We start from the raw sequence: 21,910 nt of genomic DNA, 5'->3' as shown, positions 1-21,910 counted from the left end.
GAAAACCAGCAAATTGCATTAAGAAATTCTGTCCACTTAACTAAAAAACTCCATAAAATATGTGAAAGGAAACCACATCTGGAGAAGGTCCTTGGAAGGATCCTCACAGGTGATCATGACAGGCTTCTGTGTACCCTCCGAGGTATACAGTCTACTTATTGCTGGTGGTTTTATATTTCAAAGAAGGATTAGACTTTTCTCAAGTTCATTTCTGTGTGGCCCTCCTTGGACAAGGAGGGAAGATTTAGAAGACAGATGCCTCCTTAAATATTCCACAGTGGGGCTATGTTGAGGTTTTCAAGTCCTAAAACACAGCCAATGTCATGGGCCCTAAGGAACTGTCCTAGGAACCGCTAATCGCATGACCCAGTAACTGTGGGGTAAGACCACTTCCGAGCATCTCGCACAAGCAGAAGGGAGAGGCATGTTCTTATGAGAGGCTGGTGAATCCAGTCCTCTTCAGGGTGGGAGGATGCTAAATAAATTTGATTTTACACAAAGCTCTACAATCAGCCAAAAGCCCAACAGCTGCACACAGTTCATTTTAAGAATCAAGACCTCAACACAGGATTCTTAGGGAGGGGATGATTTACGGTAGGGTTTGTCGACTTCAAGTTTTCCTTCATGTCCATACTGCTGTGGAAAAGAAAATGCTGTTTCTTTCTTACTACAACAGGCTGTTTGCAGCTCCTTAACAAAACAAGACCCTGCTGTAGAGAGAGGCCTGGCCTCTGGGGCCTCAGGCAGAATGCTTCTGGATTAGTGGCCGCACAAAGTCAAAGTCAGAGTGAGGTCAGACCCAAGCCTTCCTCAGCGCCCCTTCTCACACAGACCCCATACCTGGCGCAGTCTGGAGCTTCTCAACCACTGACAAAACCCAAATGTCTTCGTTTTACTCATGTGTGACTGTCCATGAGAATCTCCAGGTGCTTTCAGAGTCCACAGGTCTCTGCCTCAAACCCCCACTGCCCCTTATTTCCCAGGCAGAGGAGTGGCCTTTCAGTAGACACTGGAGTGCAGAGCACTGGTGTGGCTTTCAAGCTCCTGAAGACTCCAGAAGCACATGGCCGTGGACCTGTGCCCAAGGCGGCCACTCAAGATCCACATGGCCTTGCCGTCACCCGAGTAGCCCACAATGACAACGGTCAAATCCCCCAGTGGAAAGAGAAACAGAGGAGGGGCAATGACCATGGCCTCCAGAATCTAAACAGAACCTCGAAGAATGATCCTCTTTGATCTCCTCAGGAGGACAGAAAGAAGACATGAAGCTGCAAAACATGTTTTTTTTTCAGTCATCCAATGTTTAAGTTCTTTCCTACACCTCATTTGCTCAAGGATGTATATTTATGGAGATCTGCAATACCAGAGAAGAAATGTTTTCAAAGGGATGGTGAGTCACAGTCAAAGCCTGTGTGAGGAAAAACAAGGGATTCTGTAGAATTTGTCAGGCTGTCAGACTTAAGGACTCTGCTGCCAGAATGATTTTGGTCAGTGAAAACGAAAACTAACCAGACGTATGACAAATGTTTACCATCAGGGTCAAGAGTGTTTACTCATCAGCAGTTAGCTTTTAAAACACCAGAGCTTTGACCAAAGATGAACTGAATGCAGCCGAAGATGAGAGATTTAATGCTCCTGGGAAGAGTTGAGAACTCCCAGTCAACTGCTGACAGAGCCCACCGGTTAATCCACAGGCCTCACCGTGACTGCAGCCAAGTGGGCTCATCTCCTCGCGGGATGAGATCTATTTTTAAAGGCCAGCACACAGAAGCATAGGCTATGATATGGTTTCCCTTAGAAAGTCAAAACTGCCAAACAATGACCACATTTCTAATTTTACATTTGAGTTAACGAATACAGAAGCAGAAGTAGAGATCTGATTTTTCACTTTTGCTCTACTAAAATTAAACTACAATGTCCAGTACTCACTTTCTCCTTATTGCTAGCGGCATATTACATACTGAAACAGGTAAGTAGAAAAAAAAAATGTAAGCAGATATTTTTTGGTTGTTATTCACACATATCCACATGTAGACATATAAGATACGCACAAGCAAAGATAGCGTGAAGGAGAGATAACCAGTTTGCTCTAGCAAGAAACAAGTCTCTTTCTACAAAAGAGAAGAATGCCTAAAGATCAGATTCCATGTTACAGAATATAGTAATTTTTAAAAGATCATTTATAGTATTACTCGCCCAACAAAACATATCAGAACTGTGTAAAGGGAGATTTTAGGTCTCCATAAATATGTCCTATATATAAACTTACAGATATCCATGGCCATGTTGCTTAGGTCTTGACTTAGCTGAAGATAAGAGAAGCAGCAAGAGAAAAGAAAACAGAAGAAAAATAGGAAGCAGAAAGAGGAAAAGAAAGGAAGGGAAGAGGAAGAGAAAGACAGAAGAAGAGGGGGAGGGAAAGAAAGGAAGAGGAAAGGGGAAAAGAGGAGGAGAGGAAGACAGAGGAGGAAGCAGAGAAGGCTGACTCGCCTTATATTACCCCTAAATACGCCCCCACCCCTCTAACAAACCAAAAAAGGTTTGGTAATGAGGAGCGTCAACTCTGTTGGTTATTTTAAAAACATCTATTCAGCTCAACAGCTGAGCTGCATTGTTTTTGCTATATGGTCACCTAATCTAATTAGCCACATTTATTCATGCACACTGGAGGCAAGGGTTACTGGGGCTGTACGGAACTGTCCCAGCCTCTGCATTCTGGGTATTTAATAAAGGATCACTGCATTCTTTTCGGGCAGAAAGTAAGTTTTCGGTGAGCTGCACCGGTCGAGGAAAGCATCTCTCTAGTCTAGACTATAGACGGAGAGCAGTGGCGTGGGCAAGGATCTGACCAGCTGGTGTCATTCTATGCGTGAGGACACCAAGTCCTTCTCTGGGCTTACCTAGCCCAGCTGGTGGCTGGGGGGAGCTGAAAGGTTCCCCGAGAAGAGCCTCCCGGGGAAGGCAATAAGCTCCCGGGAGCTGGAAGACTCAGAGGGTTGGCGAGGAGAGGACTTCCACCCTTGGGAGCGGGGCGTGCAGAAGCACAGGGTGAAGAACAGGGCCCCAGGGAATAGGGGGGATGTCCCCACAGTCTGAGCCTGGGGTGCAGAAGGAAGGGTCACGGTCTCCGGAGCAATTCACATGGCCTCCAAAGGACACCCCCCACCAACCCCCCCTGGACTGTGGGCTCCGAGGCAGGGATGAGGGCCACGAGCCTGGATGTCAGCGGGCCCCTTCTCAACCCTAACACATCCCATCGCCCTGCGTTTCCTTCAGTGCCCACGTCTTCCTGTTCTCTTCTGCTTATGGGCTAATTTTAATAATAAAGATTCTGAGGAAAAGCTGCGCGCGCGCACACACACACAGACACACACACACACACACACACACACACACACACACACACAAGCCCCAGAGGCTTGAGAGAAGCCACTGGAGACAGGGTGGGTCAACACCACATCGTTTTGATGTGAGAAGTGAATGGGGAGGTTGGCAGGGCTCTGCCTATGCCCCCCCAGCACGCTGCCCGACACTGCCTTCTCCACTCTCCAAGGTTCGCCAGCCACGGACACTTGGGGGGAAATCTGCAGGATCGTTAGTCACCCCAGCAAGTACTCAAAAACAACTAGGATGAAGGAATGTGTGTTCCATATGCTTGTGAAGCAGAGCCCGTCACGTGAGCCCCTGTCACAGAAAAGTCTCCTCGTTTCCAGCCCAGGTTCCCAAAGGACAGCTTTAGTTTGTAGCCCTAAGTATAAGAAAACTAAGCACAAAAATAAGTGAAAAATCACGTAAACTAATGTCTCACAAAACTGCATTGCTTGACGTCAAGACACAAATTTAGGAAAAAACAATAAAGTGGCTAACAGACGAGCTGGCAACCTATCCGATTAGGACCCCAGCCCCCCACCAGCCCAGACCACTTTGCTTTCCTCCATGCTGACCATCGGCAGGTGCTGCCCATGATGCCGGACTGAAGGCTCCAGCTCACAGGACTAGCGGTGGTGAGACTAGAAAGCCCCGATCTCTGGATACACAATCAAAATGCAGAAATGAACACTGACTGTGTTCGGGACCACAGAGAATCTACAGAATGGCATACTTGTGTGTGTGTGTGTGTGGTGTGTGTGGGTGTGTGCGCACACGCGCATCTGTGGACCAGTGAGAGGAAGGGTGAATCCCACTCGCTAAGATTTGGTATATTTTCAACTTCTTTTGAAAAGCACAGTATCTGCTACTCTTCCCCAGCCATCCAAGCATCATCCCCGATGTGACTGTGGCAACAGGTCCCAGCTCCTATCGGCAGATGCAGAAAGCACAAAGCCATTTCCCCTGCACCTGCAACTTCCAACAACAGAAGGCTAATGCAGTTTAGACTAAGCAGAAGTAGTTTAAAAGTTCAGTTCCTCGGTTGCACTTGCCATGTTTTCAAGTGCTAACAGCCATGGCTGGTGGGCGCCTGAGAGCACAGCACCGACCTGAGAGCTTGTCCACCATCGCGGGAGGTCCTCCTGGGCAGCGATGACCCCGACCAGCTGGCTGCCCCGACTCGGTCTCAGCAGGTGGATGCTGAAACATAACACAGTTCGGGGGTGTGTCCCCCACCCCCAGGTCACCCAGGCCTCCAGGCACTCCCTAGACACTGGCTTCTATACAAATAATTAGAACTTGAGCTTCTCCTGGGAGCCACAGCCCCTTTAGCAAAAAAATGGAAAACAGTGGCTCTTTTCCATTAAATGGGCTTTCAAAAAAGGGCACCTTTTTCATACAGCTTTTGGGAGATATTGTCGCCTTTCTACAGACTGTTCACCGACCTGTTTAAAACATATCCTCAGGGCACTTGGGTGGCTCCCTTGACACTTCCTCAGCTCAGGTCATGACTCAGGGTCCCGGGATCGGTCCGCATCTGGCTCCTTGCTCAGCAGGGAATCTGCTTGTCCCCCTGCCTTTTTTTTTTTTCTCTCTCAAATAAATAAACAAAATCTTCAATAACAACAACAAAATAAGGCTCAACAAGGGCACCTTTCACAGTGGTTGCCTAAACACAACTCCCCTGTAATAACAGTTCTGGTTTCATGCTGCCCGAAGTTATCTACCTGTTAGTCTCCCCCCCACCAAACTTGAGCTCATTAATTATAGAGATCATCATCAGCCCTCACATTAGCCAGAGAGATGCTATGAATAAAAATTAGCTCAGAAAACTCTATTAAAACACCAAGGTAATTTGTTCTCCTCAAATCTTAGCGCATCCATTTACCATGTGATGAGCATTTTTATCTGGAGCTACTGAACACACTGTAATTTACTTTTAATGAAATAATTACTTTGTGAAGGACAAAGGTTGAAATGTTTACAGCCCCATGAACCAAGAATGCCCTTTACAACTTGTGCAAAATTAAACATAAAAAAACTAACATACACTAGAGACAGGATAGCAGCTAATGTTTTTTTTACTTAGTATAAAACCAGCTTCCCGGGGCGCCTGGGTGGCTCAGTCGTTAAGCGTTTGCCTTCGGCTCAGGCCAGGGTCCTGGGATCGAGTCCCACATCAGACTTCCAGCTTCACGGGAAGCCTGCTTCTCCCTCTCCCAATCCCCCTGCTTGTGTTCCCTCTCTCGCTGTGTCTCTGTCATTCATAAATCAATCTATAAATCTTTAAAAAAAAAAAAAAAAAACAGCTTCCCCTGGTAATAAAGGTGACTAGGCAAATAATCTTCAAAAGAAAAGATACACAGAATGACAGATTATGGATTCCAAAGTTTCTGTCCTAAGACAACTTCTCTGGCACTTCAAGTGATATGGAATAGTTTAACCGATGGGACTCCGGTCTTCTCACGCACTTCAAAGTCTTCAGGTAAAACTGCCTTTATTTTTAAATTTTTGCTAAGTTTAAAAATATTTCGAAACAGATAAAGTCTGAAAGTAAAAAAGATGATTCAGGGGCGCCTGGGTGGCTCAGTGGGTTAAGCCACTGCCTTCGGCTCAGGTCATGATCTCAGGGTCCTGGGATCGAGCCCCACATCGGGCTCTCTGCTCAGCCGGGAGCCTGCTTTCCCCTCTGCCTGCCTCTCTGCCTACTTGTGATCTCTCTCTCTCTGTCACATAAAAAAATTAAATTTAATTTAAAAAAAAAAAAAAAAAAGATGATTCAATGAGTTATTTCTAGAGTATCTTGATTGAATGATATAAATGTCAACCTTCACCTCGACAATGAATCAATATTTTATAGATAGCACTTTGTGAGAGCTAAAAGAACATGAATCAAAAAATTGAGGGAGAGGCACCTGGCTGGCTCAGTCAGTGGCACAAGTGACTTTTGATCTCAGGGTTGCAGGTTTGAGCACCATGTTGGGTGTAGAGAATACTTAAAAATAAAATCTTGAAAAAAAAATTTGAGGAGGGCACCTGGGAGGCTCAGTGGGTTAAGCCGCTGCCTTCGGCTCAGGTCATGATCTCAGGGTCCTGGGATCCAGCCCCACATCAGGCTCTCTGCTCAGTGGGGACCCTGCTTTTCCCTCTCTCTCTGCCTGCCTCTCTGTCTACTTGTGATCTCTCTGTCAAATAAATAAATAAAATCTTAAAAAAATAAAAATTTGAGGAAGATGGGTATCTGACCTCAACTTGCCTAACTCAAACAGAATGTTTTTTTCCCAAAAGAAGTTTATGATCTTTATCAGTATTAATTATAGAGGAAGAGAGAGTTTTGGAAAATAATGCCAACTGTTGACAGACAGTAAACATGACAAGCACCTCCTTTGGGTTAGGAACCATGACAGCTACTTTAAATTCTGTCATTTAAGCACATTAAAGAGACATATGGTTAAAAAAGAAGAATCATTCTTGAGTGCATTAGAGGTCAAACACCAGCGGGGGCAGGGATTTGATCACTGTTCTTTCCCCAGAAGCAATACCGGTCCTGGGCACACAGTCTGTGCTCAGAAAATAACTGTTGATAAAGAATGACTGTCTGGCAGTAAACAGGAAGGGATGAAAGGAAGAAGGGAGGAGAGAGGAAAAGGAAGGGAAGGGACAAAGGAAGGGAAAGAATAAGAAAGTCAAGCACACCCTACTCCTGTTCTGAACGGGAAAATTCTGTCTCAGACCCTCCTGGGGTCTGTCGTGACCACTCCGGGGTTTCACATCAGGAGAAAAAGCCAAAGTGCAAGAGAAGAATAAATTAGGCTACAGGAAAGAAAATTTAAGTATTTGAATGAACACAAAAGAAACAATGGGAGTTCAGTCTGAAGAGAGGGCAGAAACTTCCAAAAGACAGAACTTTCCAAAGACAAAGAAGAGACCAAGCCTACCAAGAAGGAAGAACAGGCTGCACATTTCAACAGAAGCATGTCAGTACAATGAGAAAACATTTTTTTTTAAAGATTTTATTTATTTATTTGACAGACAGAGATCACAAGTAGGCAGAGAGGCAGGCAGAGAGAGAGAGGAAGGGAAGCAGGCCCCCCGCTGAGCAGAGAGCCCGATATGGGGCTCGATCCCAGGACCCCGGGATCATGACCCGAGCCGAAGGCAGCGGCTTTAACCCACTGAGCCACCCAGGCGCCCCCAATGAGAAAACATTTTAAAATATTTATGTATTCCTGCTTAAGACATTTCTAACTCGGTCCTGCTCTAGCTGTCTTGAAACACATCTTTTAGATGCAAGGTCTCCTTTCCAGGAGAGACAAGAATATTTTCAAGTTCTGAAGTCTTTGAATCCTAATAGGTAGAAGGGACCTTAGAAATCCTCCATTCCAATGCTCAATTTAATGAATGAGGCTCAGAGAGGGTAAGAACTCACCCAAAGTCACACAGCTGGTTATTAAGACCAGGGCTGCTCCCACTTACTCTGCAATTGCTCCAAGTATTCCTCAGGATTAAACACCCTCAATTTCCAAATGAAATTTTCTTCCTCCCCCAAGAGCAAGGGAAACCGTTCTTTCTTGGGAGCTTTGGGAGGGGGGCCAAGGCGGGTGGGGCACAAAACTTATTTATTATCATAGCTTTCACATTATTTTCCTCCCTATTGCTCCCCATTCCACCTTCTTACTGAAATTCTCTTTTGAAATATTTAAGGACTGTTAGATGTCTGCAAGTTCTCTGAAGCCTCTAGAGAGAAGAACTGATACAAATCCAACTAAATAAATTCCATCTTAAATGGGAGGATCCCACGTTGTGGCTGAAGGCATTACACGAAGCTTACTCATTCCCTACGACCGCATCACGACAATATTTATCGAGTCACAGAATTTTAAAATATTCAACACTTTCAATCAAAAATGCATGAAATAAGAAAGCCAAATGATTATGTGCGTCTGGCTAAAATGAACATCTGGTGGAAATTAAGACCATGAGCATGATTTTGGAGAGCCATGTACCTCTGAACAGCATGGCTGAGTTTATTTTTCTAACCTGGCTTAAACCTGTAGAGCCATTAGCTGTGTAAGGTACCAGAAGGGAGACTTGCAAACGAATCATAGATGTTAAAATGTCATTTGTTCTTGGCTTTCATAATAGCAACTGTTACAGGCATGAAGTAATTGCAAAATAAACAAATGTTGCTAATCTTGTGACCATCCTGTCCATGGGAATCTGAAATCGCAGCTTAAATTAAAAATACTTTTCTAAGAAAATCTACGTGAAACAATACTAAAATTTTCAAAGGCTATTTTACCTTTAATTGCCTACTTTTTTTTAAGACTTTATTTATTTATTTGACAGAGATCACAAGTAGGCAGAGGCAGGCAGAGAGAGAGGGAGAAGCAGACTCCCTGCTGAGCAGAAAGCCCGATGAGGGGCTCGATCCCAGGACCCTGGGATCATGACCTGAGCCGAAGGCAGAGGCTTTAACCCACTGAGCCACTCAGGTGCCCCCTAATTGCCTACTTTTTAAAAAAATATTTTATTTGACAGAGAGACGCAGTGAGAAAGGGAACACAAGGAAGGGCAGACAGAGGGAGAGAGAGAAGCAGGCTTCCCGCTGAGGGGCTCAATTCCAGGATCCAGGGATAATGACCTGAGCCAAGGGCAGATTCTTCACAACAGAGCCACTCAGGCGCCCCCACTGCCTACTTCTTAATTCAACACCTTTTAAGGAGAAATGCTACTGCTTTCCTATGCCTGTTTTGGCTGGAGTGGCTGTTTTGTTGAACATGTAATATGTGTGCAAGTGCATGTGTCTATTTAAAAATTTTTGGTTAAATGGGGTATAATTAGGTAGTGTTTTTAGAACATATGAAAAGCCTAGGGCTTAAAATATTTAAAATATCCGGTATCTCAAAAAATCTGAAAGTACCAATAGGTTTTTTTCTGTCCAATGACAGCTCTAGGTCCAAAGTTATTTGGCAACTTTCGGTACTCAGAACATAATTGAAAATCCAGAAACATGAGGCCTTTGATTAACGAAAATAGTTCGCAAATTATAGGCACATTACGTATGAAAGCCCTTTGAGTCTTCACTCAGAAACGAACTGTTCTTTCTTTTTTCTTTTTTCTTTTTTTTTTTAAAGATTTTATTTATTTGACAGAAAGATCACAAGTAGGCAGAGAGGCAGGCAGGGAGAAAGGGGGAAGCAGGCTCCCCACTGAGCAGAGAGCCTGATGCAGGGCTTGATCCCAGGACCCTGAGATCACGACCTGAGCTGAAAGCAAAGGCTTAACCCACTGAGCCACCCAGGCGCCCCCGAACTGTTCTTTCTTAATGCATTAATTCTATCAATGCTGGTTATTGAGGATATAGATGGTAACTTTGCTGATTGGAAGTGAACAACTCTTCATTAAAGACAGAAAATAGACCATAAAACCCAAATGAATAGATTTCATCTGGAATGGACAGATCATGTAATTCACCGTAGAGAGAGCAGCACAAGAATTTTTACCCTAACCCTAAGAAGGTAAGCCAGAGCAGTGAGGAGACGGAGCAGGATTTAGAAAATACAGGTGATAGGAGAGCTCAAGAATACGCCGTCAGTGGAGACCGGAGGCAGGATCCTCATAAAGAGGTACTCAGAGGTAATGCAATCCGGAGATCACGTGGGGCTGGGAGGGCGACAGCTCCACAGAGCCCAGGGTGCTGAGAAGTGAACGGGCAGTGAAAGAAACAGCCCATCGCCAGAGGTCAAGGGGAGCTTTATTTAGGATGGAGGAAACTTGAGTATGTTTGCAACGTGAGGAGGAGGAGCCAGGAGAAAGGCAGCCATCAGAAGAGAAGTGGGGGACAACCGGGTGAGCAAACAGTGGGAAGGGCTGACATGAAAAACGCACAGGAGCAGATTAACCTGGAAGACCACTTCTCCTGCGGGAAGCCCCTGGATGTCCCTCCAACCTGACTGCTTCCTTCTCTGGTTTCACAAGAAAGCAGGGTACTTTAAGACGGTGCTACTCAACGTTAGTGCTGGCCAGAGGGATCAGGATCTTCTTGGTGGCCCTACCCCAGACCTATTGAATTAGAATCGGTACGTTAACAAGACCTCACGGGATGCTTATTACAGCTGAGAAGCACTGGTTTCAAGCAGGGGTTATGGAGCCAAGCATCAGAATCCAAAAAAAGACCTGTTCAAATCCAGTTCTACCTTGACCCCGTGGTATATGCCCTCGGGCAAGCCTCTTGAAACCTCCATTTTTTCCCCTGTAGAATAAGGACAATGATAGTAATATTTCTTAGGGACCGCTGTACAAATTAAATGAGATAATGTAGGCTAAGTGAGCATGGATGGCATGTTATTAGTGTTCGTCCCTCCCAGCCCATTTGGTGTTTTTTTTTTTTAAGAGGTTTTAATTTTTATTTGTCAGAGACAGTGAGCGAGCACAAGCAGGGGGAGTGGCAGACAGAGCAGGCAGAGGGAGAAGCAGGCTCCCCACTGAGCCGGGAGCCCAAGGCAGGACTCAATTCCAGGACCTTGGGATCATGACCTGAGCCGAAGGCAGATGCATAATGGACTGAGCCCTCTAGGTGGCCCCCCCCTTCCAGCCCTACTTGTGTAACAGCTTCGTTAAGGCCCCTGTCTGAACCGCTCTAGGAAATGACTTCACTAAGGAAGGGAATAAGCTTCATCACTTTCATCCACGGCATCCAACTCCGAGACCCGCATCCAGACGTGTAATATTGAAGTGAAACGTTCAATATATTTGTGCAGAAATGAATCCAGCACCGTGGCATGGGCGAACCAACTGTCCCAAGGCAAATATTAAAGCTCTTTCTTTGACCGTATTCATACAAAAGCCAATTTGAAATGGGCTATGAACTTGTTTGGGATTAAAGGGTCAAATTTCAGAAGAAAATAAGCAAATTCCTCTTTCAAAACCTCCTGCAACTAGGAGTATCCACAAGACAGTGAGTCTCTGAACCAGGCACTAGGGTGCTACATTCTGGTCCAAGGTCAGCAGGGCAAACCACCCCGAGATGCTGCATCTAAGGGATAAAGTTTGATGTACATAAAAAGAGTACATGAGTCAAATCACACCCCTAGAGGAGTTTCTTCATCTTAGGCAAGGCTCCAATAATGAAGTGGCTGACTTCATCGAATGCACCGTTAATTTCCTGTGTTGGCAAAAGCATACGTACATAAACCCCATCACACTTGTACTAGGTAAGACAAATCTGCTTGCATTATTAGATACGGAAGAAAAAAACCCAGAACTTATTACACAGAACACCTACTTCTGTAGGGAATAACACTAAATAACAATGGCATAAGCATTTCATCAACAGTTAAATTTTGATGTGAAGAATCCACAAGTCACTCCAATGCATTCAATTCAGTTAACGCACCCACTATACAATGGGCACTGGGCTAGATCCTGGGGGGCAAGAGAGCTAGGACCCAGGTGCCTTGTTGGGTAACCCTCTACAGAGGAAGGGGGCAAAAGGACACAGAGCCAGGAACCCGTACTACATACAGGCAGGAGTCAAGGCCCTGGAGCCCAGAGGCAGATCAGTGGAAGCTTCTGGAAAGATTTCATTTGATACCACTTCCCTGGCATGCAAAGGAAGGCAGAACATTTCACAGATGGATGTCAGCAAGAGAGTGGCGTGAAAGACCCTGAGGGGGAAGTGAAGGAGTCAGGCTCTCACCTTTAATCGGTGAGAAACCATGAAAAGTTTGACTTTTGAAGAGTGACAGGATCACATCTTGTGTGTTTGTGTGTGTGTGGGGGGTCATTCTGAGAAGGGAATGGGCAGTGGGGAACTTGGGGGCAAAGGGACAAGTTAAGGGCAATGCACTTATCTAGGTAAGGGACAAGGAGTCTTAGGAGTAAGTGATGGGCACGAACATCATTTCAGAGTCAGACATAGGGGCCTTGGTGACCTCTAGGGAAAGGAGTCAAGGGTGACCACATGGCTTCTGGTTCAGAGTTATAAATTAATGAAACCCAGAACTACAGGAAAGCTCTAGAATGGGAATTCTCCTGGTCCTGGGGAGGCCATGGTGACTCACTATAACAAGTGTCCCAAGGCACTGCTCAGGAAGCCCTACAGTGAGAAGAGGGCTTCTTTTGTGCCCCAAAATAAAAACGAGCCTATGGAGGTTCCCCCCGCTCCCTGTCCCCCCAACAACTCTCCTCACAGCCTATGAGCCTTGAGTCCCACTCTCGGGACATCCCTGGGAAGGCCAGTGGCCCTTTTCTTTGGATTCAAATCCTCAACTGGATAATTTTAAATGACCCCAGGTGTTAAAAAGAGGTTCATTCCAAACTGAAATTCCTAATCTTCCAGAGGCGGGGTTACCAAGGAAAAGCAGGTGTCCAGAGTACAAAGATAGCTGGGTTTGTTGAATGACAGCGATGCTTTAACCAAATTTCACTTGGAAAGTTAAGCTCCTGGCACCAGAGTTGGTTGATTTCAAAAAAGCACTTCCTTGAGGGCTAACAAGTGTCGCCCCACTCTCAACAGAAGGAAGCTTGGTGAGCGGGAGACACGGTCACCTCCCTGTACCCCCTGCCCCAGGAGCAGCAGCACAGATGAGCCACTCCTGGCAGGACACCCAGCTGCTTGGTGCCTCACAAGTTCTCCTGGTTGGTGGAGAAGAGGCAGCCGGTATGCACAGCCCGTTGTTGCTCCTCTCTGGAACGGGGAGAGCATGTATGCCTTGTAGCTTGTCTCAGCAGGGAATACCACCCACATTTTGTCCAGAGCCATGCTTCACCCGATGGGACTGTCCCACATTACAGGGCATTTCTAATTCTTAACCACATTGCCCCAAACGCCAGCCACAATTATCAGGAGAACCAGAAATGCCCCCAAGCATTTCCAAATGCCCACTAAAACTGTGGTACTACCTCTGGTTTGCAATCCACAGCAGTATTCATCGATGAAACTTATCTCTATAAATATTCTGTTTTTCTACCTGGTAAAAATAATTACTGCTCCTACTGGTCCATCTGATATGGTAAAAAAAAAGTTCTCTTGTCTTTTTTTTTTTTTTAAAGGAGCAGTATGTCAAGTAAACCATCAGTGTTCTCTAGCTCTTTGCTATTTTTTAGTGGGAGCAAATCTAGAACTTAAAAAGGCTAATACAGCATTTTTTTTCTTGGATGATTTAAAAATGAAATACAGTTCAAAAACCTAGGAACTAAAGCTTGCGGGTTTTTGTTTTCTTATTTCTGCAACACCAGAGTTGAGAATCAGAGCACCAAGGTAAAGATCCCTTGAAACAAAGATTATACAAAAGGATCACCGCCAGTTTACATTTCCGCGTGTATTCATAACAAGAGTGAAATAAAACGTGCCCTTCTGAATTCTAACCCAGACTTGTGATACCAGCATGGAAGTACTCTGTATTGTGGATAGGCTTTTAATTCCAAGGCTTCAAGAGCTCACATTCAGACCGAATGTATTTACTAAATAATATTGTCAGTACAAGCTTCTCTGTACCACAAAGTTCTTTTGTTTTTAAGGAAAAGAAATCCCATCATTCCCAAACCAAAAAACATGCCCAAGGATACACAGAGGAGTAACAGTAGTAACTAACACATACGGGCAGGAACATTCCAGAGTTTGAAGTCGGCAAACCTCAGGAAGCATGCTCAGACAGATGGCACTTAACAAACAACTACATTTACATTTATAGGAAGATTTTTCACTTACTTCAAATTTCTGTTTAATCGTTGTTCCTCTAAGTTAAAGGGGGGCAAAAATCACACTGATTCCTTATTTTTCTAAATAAAAAATAAAACACGGCTCTGGATGTCCTCACGTAATTTCTCTGCGTCTCCTTTCAATGAACACTACTTTAAAATTCTAAACAAAAAGCAAAATATCAAAAGTTAGCCCAAGGAACACTGTACAAAATCAAGTATCACAGCGCAAACCCGGCAATGGCATCTATCAGGAGTGATGATTCAGAACAGGATAAATTTAGAACGGTGCTTTCCAAAAGGCGTTTGGATGGCAGAAGCAATAAAGAGGTAAAGGCTACATCCCAAAAGTTTCTCGGAAAAAAGATCGCCAAAATATTAAAAAGAGTCTTCTTCTCGAAGTTTTCAGTGCCCTGGTGTCCTTGACGCTGAACTTCCCCGATCTGGCCTTGGTGTGGCCATCCATTACTGGGTAAATCCACGTGAAACCTGAGGACGCTTCAGCTTCGGAGCGCGCTGTCAGGAGCAGTGGGGCAACTCCACATGGGACGGGCCTTTTATGGCCTGAACTGGAGAGCCCTGATCCCAGCTTATCTACCATAAATAGCTCTGGAAACTCAGAGGAGCCCATCAGCTGTTGCAACAAGCCTGGCCAGCAGCTCCTTCAAATGCAATTAGATCATTCACATCGTATCTCAGCTTGTTTTATGCAGAAATTAAAAATGCAACAGCGGTCTACTCAACGGGCTGCAACCATAGAGAATTGAGTGGGCAAACGTTTCTTGGATTCAGGTGCTTGCCTTCCGAAAGGGCACACAAACGCTGATAAAGCTCAGATACCAAACGCCAGAAAGTAAGGGACGGGCTGACACACGTATATACGTTAAATGGCATGTTATGATGGCACAGGTCTAGTTACCGGTTCACAATTTGTGTGGACATCTGTGGATTTCTTCCCACATACACTAAGTGTAGAAAAGGAGCCATCGGAAGAAAGAATGGTGTTGCAAGTACTTTCTCTAAAACACACCAAGATTTTGTCTTAAAATCAAAGACAGAGCTCCCAACTAGCAAGCTCTGCTTTCCAAGGGACCTCAGGTCGCTCACCTGGCAAACCAGAGGAACCCTAACTACTGGAAAAAACAAAAACAAAAACAAAACAAAACAAAAAAAAAAATAAAACAAAACAAAAACTACCACACAGAATCACTTCTTAAAAGGCTGTTTACATTTTAAAAATATTAAAATTAAGTATGGCCACCCTGCTTACAAAAATACTTACATTTATAGGTGTCTTTGCTGTTCCCCAAAATAACAAAGTCTTAATTGTTCATCCTAACTTCCATATGAATCAGAAAACCAGCATTCCGGCGGGAGCAAAGGCTGCTGGCTGCCAGGCCCTGGGCGGTGAACCTCTTGGGGTGTGGGCTCTCGGACCACCAGCTGCAACAGACAGCAGAGGCCTCCGGAGTGGGATGTGAATTCCTGTTATTACTTAACCCTGCAGGGCAATGCCTCCCCCGGAACAGTCCCAGGGGGCCCACAAGAAGGTGGCAGATAAGGCTGGACAGAGTAATAATTCAATACCAGCTTCAGGACTATGTGCGCAAGGGTTAAAAATAATCTGTCCAAACTAGATTGTTTGCCCACTTCAAGATGACAAACAAAACCTCACCACTTGACTTCTGCTTCCAAATCCCAGTCATGGTCACGGCCCTCATCTTATTTTTCCCTTTAACCAGTTTTGCTTTTCCTCCACTTAACATTTTACTTCATCTTGTTTTGTATCTTCACATAGGCTGCTTTAAACTCCTCCTGGAGCAAAGCAGGGTAAAAAATAAATAAAAACTTACGTAAAATAGTCGACTATCTGGGTCTTTCAAGAAAGGATAGGAGGAGACAATGAATCACTGTTACCACAATCATGCAGTTTTGTTTTGCTTTTTCCTTCTCCTAAAAAAGATGCTCTCCCACAAAACAAACATTTAACTTTTGAATATTTCCTAAATCGTGGCTCCCTGCTTCCTGTAGCCACCAAACCGGCCTAGATGAATACACTGGAATCTAACCGAATAATTCCTCCCAGCCCCCTCTTCTAGCCACCCTTTTTGTCTTTCTTCAAACCCCAGTTAATTCTACCTGAGCAATCTGTTTAAATACATTCTTAAATATTTTTGCTATCTGAACTCAGGAAACCCCTGTGACGCGCGTTTTTCCAGAAAGTGACAGTAGTAGATCTGATGTGTGTGAGAGCAGATCTCATGATATATCCATAGAGAAGAAGGAAAATCATGTTATGATCTAAAATGGAAACTACGCTTACACTAGACATTTCCAAGATGAGCTATTTCATACAGCTACTATTTAATGCTAGTATCATAAGCAATGTGGAGGTCTACCCTTGTTTCTAGTAATTGTCCATTAATTCTGGCTTTCTTATACATTTTAATCTGGCTTTTGTGTGTTAATCCAGGAACCCTATCTATTTATGATACTACTTCCTAAGAAAGATGATACTGTATCTCTCTAACACCTATTTTATAACAATCACCATGTGGAAACAGAAATGAGAAACACCACAACATTTACAATCATTCCAAAGAAGATAAACTATTTAGATATAAACTTAACTAAACATATACAGGAGCTATATGCTAAAAATTACAAAATGCTGATTAAAAAACACCCAAAGAGCAATGTAAATAAATAAACATATACTCTGTTCATGGGTCAACACAGTAAATATGTCAATTCTCCCTAAAACGATGTACACATTTAATGCAATTCCTATCAGCATCCAGCAAAGATTTTTGATACAGACAAGCTTATTCTAAAATCTATATACAGAAACATAGAGCTTAGAAGAGTTTAAACAATCTTCAAAAAGAATAAAGTTAGAATAATCAAGCTATCCCTTATTAAGTTTGACTATATAACTACAGTAATAGAATAGACAACCCAGTAACAGACCCACACAAATACAGCCAACAGATTTTTGACAAAAGTTACCTCTTCCACGATCATGTTGGAGCAAGTGGACACCCACTGGCAAAAAGAAAGTATAGAGAGGAGGGGAGGGGGGATGGAAGGGGAAGGAAAGGGAGGGAGGTGGGAGGGAGGGGAGGGGGAGGGGGGAAGGGGAAGAAAAGGGAAAAAAATTCTCATACAAAAATGAACTAAAATGGATCACCAAGTTAAATGTAAAACATAAAACTATAAAAACACAGGAACCAACTACTGACACATGCAAAAACCTGGATGAATGTCTAGGAAATTATGCTGAGTAAAAGAAAACCAATCCCAAAAGCTTACAAGCTATAGGATTCCATTTATATAAATTCCCCAAATGATAACATTGTAGAAAGGGAGAACGGATTAGTGGTTATCAGACATCAGGGATGGGGCGGTGGGCTGGGGAAGTGGCTATAAAGGGATCCTTGTTATGGACCCTTCCACTGTTCTATGGACTCTATCAGTGCCAATATCCTGGTTGTGGTATTCATTGTTTCACAAGATGTTAACCACTAGGGAAAACTGCATAAAAAGTATATAGGATCTCTCTGTATCATTTCTCTCTTTTTTTTTTAAGATTTATTTATTTTAGAGAAAGAGAGAGAACATGCACAGAGGCAGAAGGAGGGAGAATCCCAAGCTGACTCCACACTGAGCACAGAGCCTGATCCAGGGCTCGATCCCATGACCCTGAGATCATAACCAGAGTTGAAACCAAGAGTCAGATAACTGCGCCACTCAGGTGCCCCTCTGTATTATTTCTTAAAACTGCAATCGAATCTCTAATTATCTCCAAATTAAAAGTTGAATTAAATATTTTTTAACATTTTTTTTAAAAAAAAACCAACTTCAAATAAAATTTCCAAATGCATCCTGTTTATGTAAGTGAGCTACTGACTAGAATTGTAATTTACATAATCTATACGGATTTGCCAGTCATCAGTGCCTTCTTAAGAAATTCAAATTGGGGGGCTGCCTGGGTGGCTCAGTGGGTTAAGCCTCTGCCTTCAGCTCAGGTCACGATCTCAGGGTCCTGGGATCGAGTCCCACATCAGGCTCTCTGCTAGGCAGGGAGCCTGCTTCCTCCTCCCTCTCTCTCTCTCTCTCTCTCTCTACTTGTGATCTCTCTCTGTCAAATAAGTAAAATCTTTAAAAAAAAAAAAAAAAGGAAATTCAAATTGGTAGGGCACGGGGGTTACTCCGTTGGTTGAGCCTCCAACTCTTGGTTTCAGCTCAGCTCATGATCTCAGGGTCCTGGGATTGAGCCACATGTTGGGAAGGGGGTGGTCCATGCTCAGCGGGGAATCCACTTGAGGATTCTTTCTCTCTCTCTCTCCCTCCCCTCTGTGGGCCTTCTCTCTCTCTCTCTCTCTCTCTCTCTCAAATAAATAAATAAATAAATCTTTTGAGAGAGAAGAAATTTGAATTGGAAAAGTTTCTTTTTCCCTACAAGAATGGAAGTCATTGATCCAAAGTAAAATACTGGATACAGAAGTAAAGGAAAGCACTGCTTTTCAATTAAATACGCATCTTTGGCAGGTTGTACTTCAAGACAATCTCTAATACCTAGGGGCTCCCCAATAATAAAACAGGATACCTCCATATAATTTTCAGAATTTCAAGCCACTGCCCAACATGATTTCTTTTCGAAACCTGTATATACTGGAGAAAATAGCAAGAAAATGCTTTAGAAAAGGAGTAGACAGAGTCCTCTCAAAATCTAATGCTTCTGGGGCACCTGGTGGCTCAGTGGGTTAATCCTCTGCCTTTGGCCCAGGTCATGATCTCAGGGTCCTGGGATGGAGTCCCGCATCGGGTTCTCTGTTCGGCAGGGAGCTTGCTTCCCCCTCTCTCTCTCTCTTCCTGCCTCTCTGACTACTTGTAATCTCTCTCTGTGTGTGTCAAATAAATAAATAAATAAAATCTTTAAAAAAAAAATCTAATGCAACTATAACTATCATAGGAAACAAGTTTTCAAACTCCAGGGTTCTACAGTCTTGAAAATAAAAAGGCAAGACACGAGTGACAGGGTGGGCAGACGGAGAATGCACCGTGTCCCTTATCCTCTCAGACCTGGTGACATCACACCTAGACGCAAACATCGGGAACAGTTCCTCCTGAGGGCCAAACTACGTTCCACCGGACTTTGATTCCAGGAAAGGTTAGCTCCGAGGCAGGCCATGTAATGCACAGATGATGAGAGGTGGAATTTCTTCTCAGTTCATGGAAGGAGTGTGTTGCTAGTCCGTGAGCATGCTGTGGCTTCTGTCTCCCACCCCCAGAGTTCCCTTGCCCATCTGATTCCTCCTCTCCCTCCACAACCAAGTTCCCCTCTCCCACATGGCTCCCCCATCGTTGTGCAGCTGGGTTCTAGCTCCTTCCACACTCCAGGAATGGCTTCCCCCACACGGGACCCTCCCAAGTGCCCCATCTGGACTTGGCCTCTCTGTTGTCAAACACTTTCTGCCCACTTCCACCTCCACAGAGCATCCTTCTCTTAGGAATGTCTTTGACATCACAGTCTGGTCCTTTCCATGCCTTGACAATGACTCTCTTCTGTCCCTTCACTGCCCCTCTTCCTTCCTGCCCCACAACCATCTTCGTGTTGCCCCGGGGCTGACCCCAGGAGTCTTGTGCCTCCCTGCTCCCACTGTACCTGCAGCAGAATTCAGGACATGGTCGGGGGGCGGGGGAGGGGGATGTCCCTGAGACCAGAAAACCAGGCTAGCTCACAGGAACAAGAAGCCCAAGACATTCTGCACTCGTCCTCTCCCATCATGACATCTGTTCCTGGGGTTCCCTGGTGGACAGGCTCACACCAGCCCCTCCTCAGCCCCTCAGCCTCCCTCTCTGCAGCCACTTCCTTTGTAGGTGCACTCACTGCCTCTTGGCAGGACTGCTGCTGCAAGCGCCTCGTCTTCTTCCCTCCCCCACTAACCCCTCCCCAAACCCAACCTCTCCCCTGTTTACAGGCCACTTCTTGCCCAGCCATCACCTCCGCACTGGCTCCGGCAGCCCTTCTCCTGGGCAGCCAGTGACTGCTCATTGATGGGAGCTCATGCAACAACTTGTTAAATGAAATGTTCTTGAGGAATACATGTAAAACTGTCCTTGCACAAGCGTCACTTTCGCCCTCCTGCATTTAAGGATTCATCAGTAGGAGGAAAAAGGAATCAAAGCATACATAAATACTTTGGAAACCACATTTAACCCTAAGAGGACCTCATAGGGACCAAGATCTGCGGGATGCACTTTAAGGAATATACTGCTGACAGTCGCATGGTGATTACAGGGGACGTTAATGTCTTGCTTCATTACAAACATCCTATCTGGATACACCCAGGAGGTGACCCATGTGGATATATTCCAGCATACATGTGCTAGAGGAACACGGAAGGTCAAGACTGGCTGGCCTGGTGGATAAATTCCCAAGTCCCCAGCTTCTGCGACCTGGCCCTTCCCTACCTCATGAGCCATATGTCCCACCACTTTACCGCCGAGTAGGTAACCACGAGAAACCACACTGACCATCGTTGCTGTGTCCAGGCCGTTCCCTGTGCTCAGAATGCCTTTCCTTCCTTCTCCTTTAGAAGACCCCTCAGCATCCTTCAAGACTCCATTGACTTCATTTCTCCTGTGAACCCCTTCCTGACATGGTCTATGAGTTCCAACCTCTAGACGGTTAGCATCCAGAAGTCAGGGACTCTGTCTCTCTCTGTATTGCTAGAACTCTATAAATGGAATAAATGTTTGTGATATGAAGACTGAAAACCACAATCAAAATATCTTAGATATTTTTTTTTCTCTCACTTCAGTGCAATGACAACATTCTCCTCCTTTATTCAGGATTGACTCATCAATGCCTAATGTCCCTCCGAAGCAGGAAAATGACAAGAAGAACACGTTGGCTCCACAGTTTATAGGCAGCAAATAAAATAGCAAGCCAGTACGAGCACCTTGCTGGCCACTCTGCCTTCCACAAAGCACTTATTTCTGAAGGAAGGAGGATATCAGCTCGTTAGCAAAAACGTGTGTGCACGGAGACCAAGGTTAACAGAGCTCTCCGTCTAACAGTGTCTGCCTTCTGAAATGGTCTGCTTTCTAAATGGCAATGAACTTGAAGGATCAGGAGAAGCACTTTTTCAAGCTGCTCATTTCCAGGGCATGAATAGAAGAGGCAACCAGATTCGGATTCTGTCCTAATTTCCGCTCTAACAGGACCAGATATGGAACTTTTTTTTTTTTTTTTTTTTTTTGCCCATTTTGCTGTAAGCTTAGAATTTTGACATCAGTGAGTGAAGATGGGGCTGTGCCTTAGTTTCCTAACATCTCCACTGATACACTGCTAGGAGTCTCAGATTGTGGCCTTCTGTAACATGGACAAATAATTTTGTTTTGGTGTAGATTTTTTAAAAGGGTGAAATTATTTTGGGGTAACATTTGTCTTTCAACCACCCTATCTCCCTCTCCCAGATGACCTAAATCAATCAATAACTAAATATCCGTCTCTCTGTCTCCCTCCCTCAAAGCTTATGGAGACTTTGCCGGCTTTGGCTGACAGTCTTTCAAGCTCCAAGGTCGAGTGTAGGTCATTGGCTTGAACAACAGATGAGCAAGCCAACTCTTCTCTCCCAGGCTGCTGCTTCAAGAGCAAAGGGCGTGGAGTAATGCTCAGCACGCACAGAGCTGCTGGCCTCCTGGTCAAAATGAAATGTGAGTTTGCCTGGGGTTGGGGGTGGGGGGAAACCTAGACCAGGTCTTCTGAATTTTGGCTCCAGGGACACAGCCTCTCACGTGGCAGGACCAACACCAACACCACATTCCT

At 44.7% G+C, this 21,910-nt stretch overlaps 1 protein-coding gene across 14 annotated transcripts in view; it reads right to left on the bottom strand.

The window, feature by feature from the left end:
* Positions 1-21,910, bottom strand: part of SVIL (supervillin) — a 228,838-nt gene that overhangs the window by 131,956 nt on the left and 74,972 nt on the right. For 11 of the 14 annotated variants that reach the window (XM_047743501.1, XM_047743503.1, XM_047743502.1 and 8 more), the window contains exon 1: positions 2,270-2,300. The exons of 2 other annotated variants lie outside the window; for them this stretch is intronic. In XM_047743501.1, coding sequence (XP_047599457.1) covers positions 2,270-2,285 — 16 coding nt within the window. In that variant the 5' untranslated portion in view covers positions 2,286-2,300. Of the gene's footprint in view, positions 1-2,269; positions 2,301-14,083; positions 14,611-21,910 lie in introns of those variants that run through there. One more of the 14 variants, XM_047743509.1, reaches the window with a different exon arrangement.

This window comes from Lutra lutra, chromosome 8 (assembly GCF_902655055.1).
Source record: "Lutra lutra chromosome 8, mLutLut1.2, whole genome shotgun sequence".
NCBI classification, from domain to species: Eukaryota; Metazoa; Chordata; class Mammalia; order Carnivora; family Mustelidae; genus Lutra; species Lutra lutra.
This window is presented reverse-complemented; position numbering and strand designations above follow the sequence as displayed.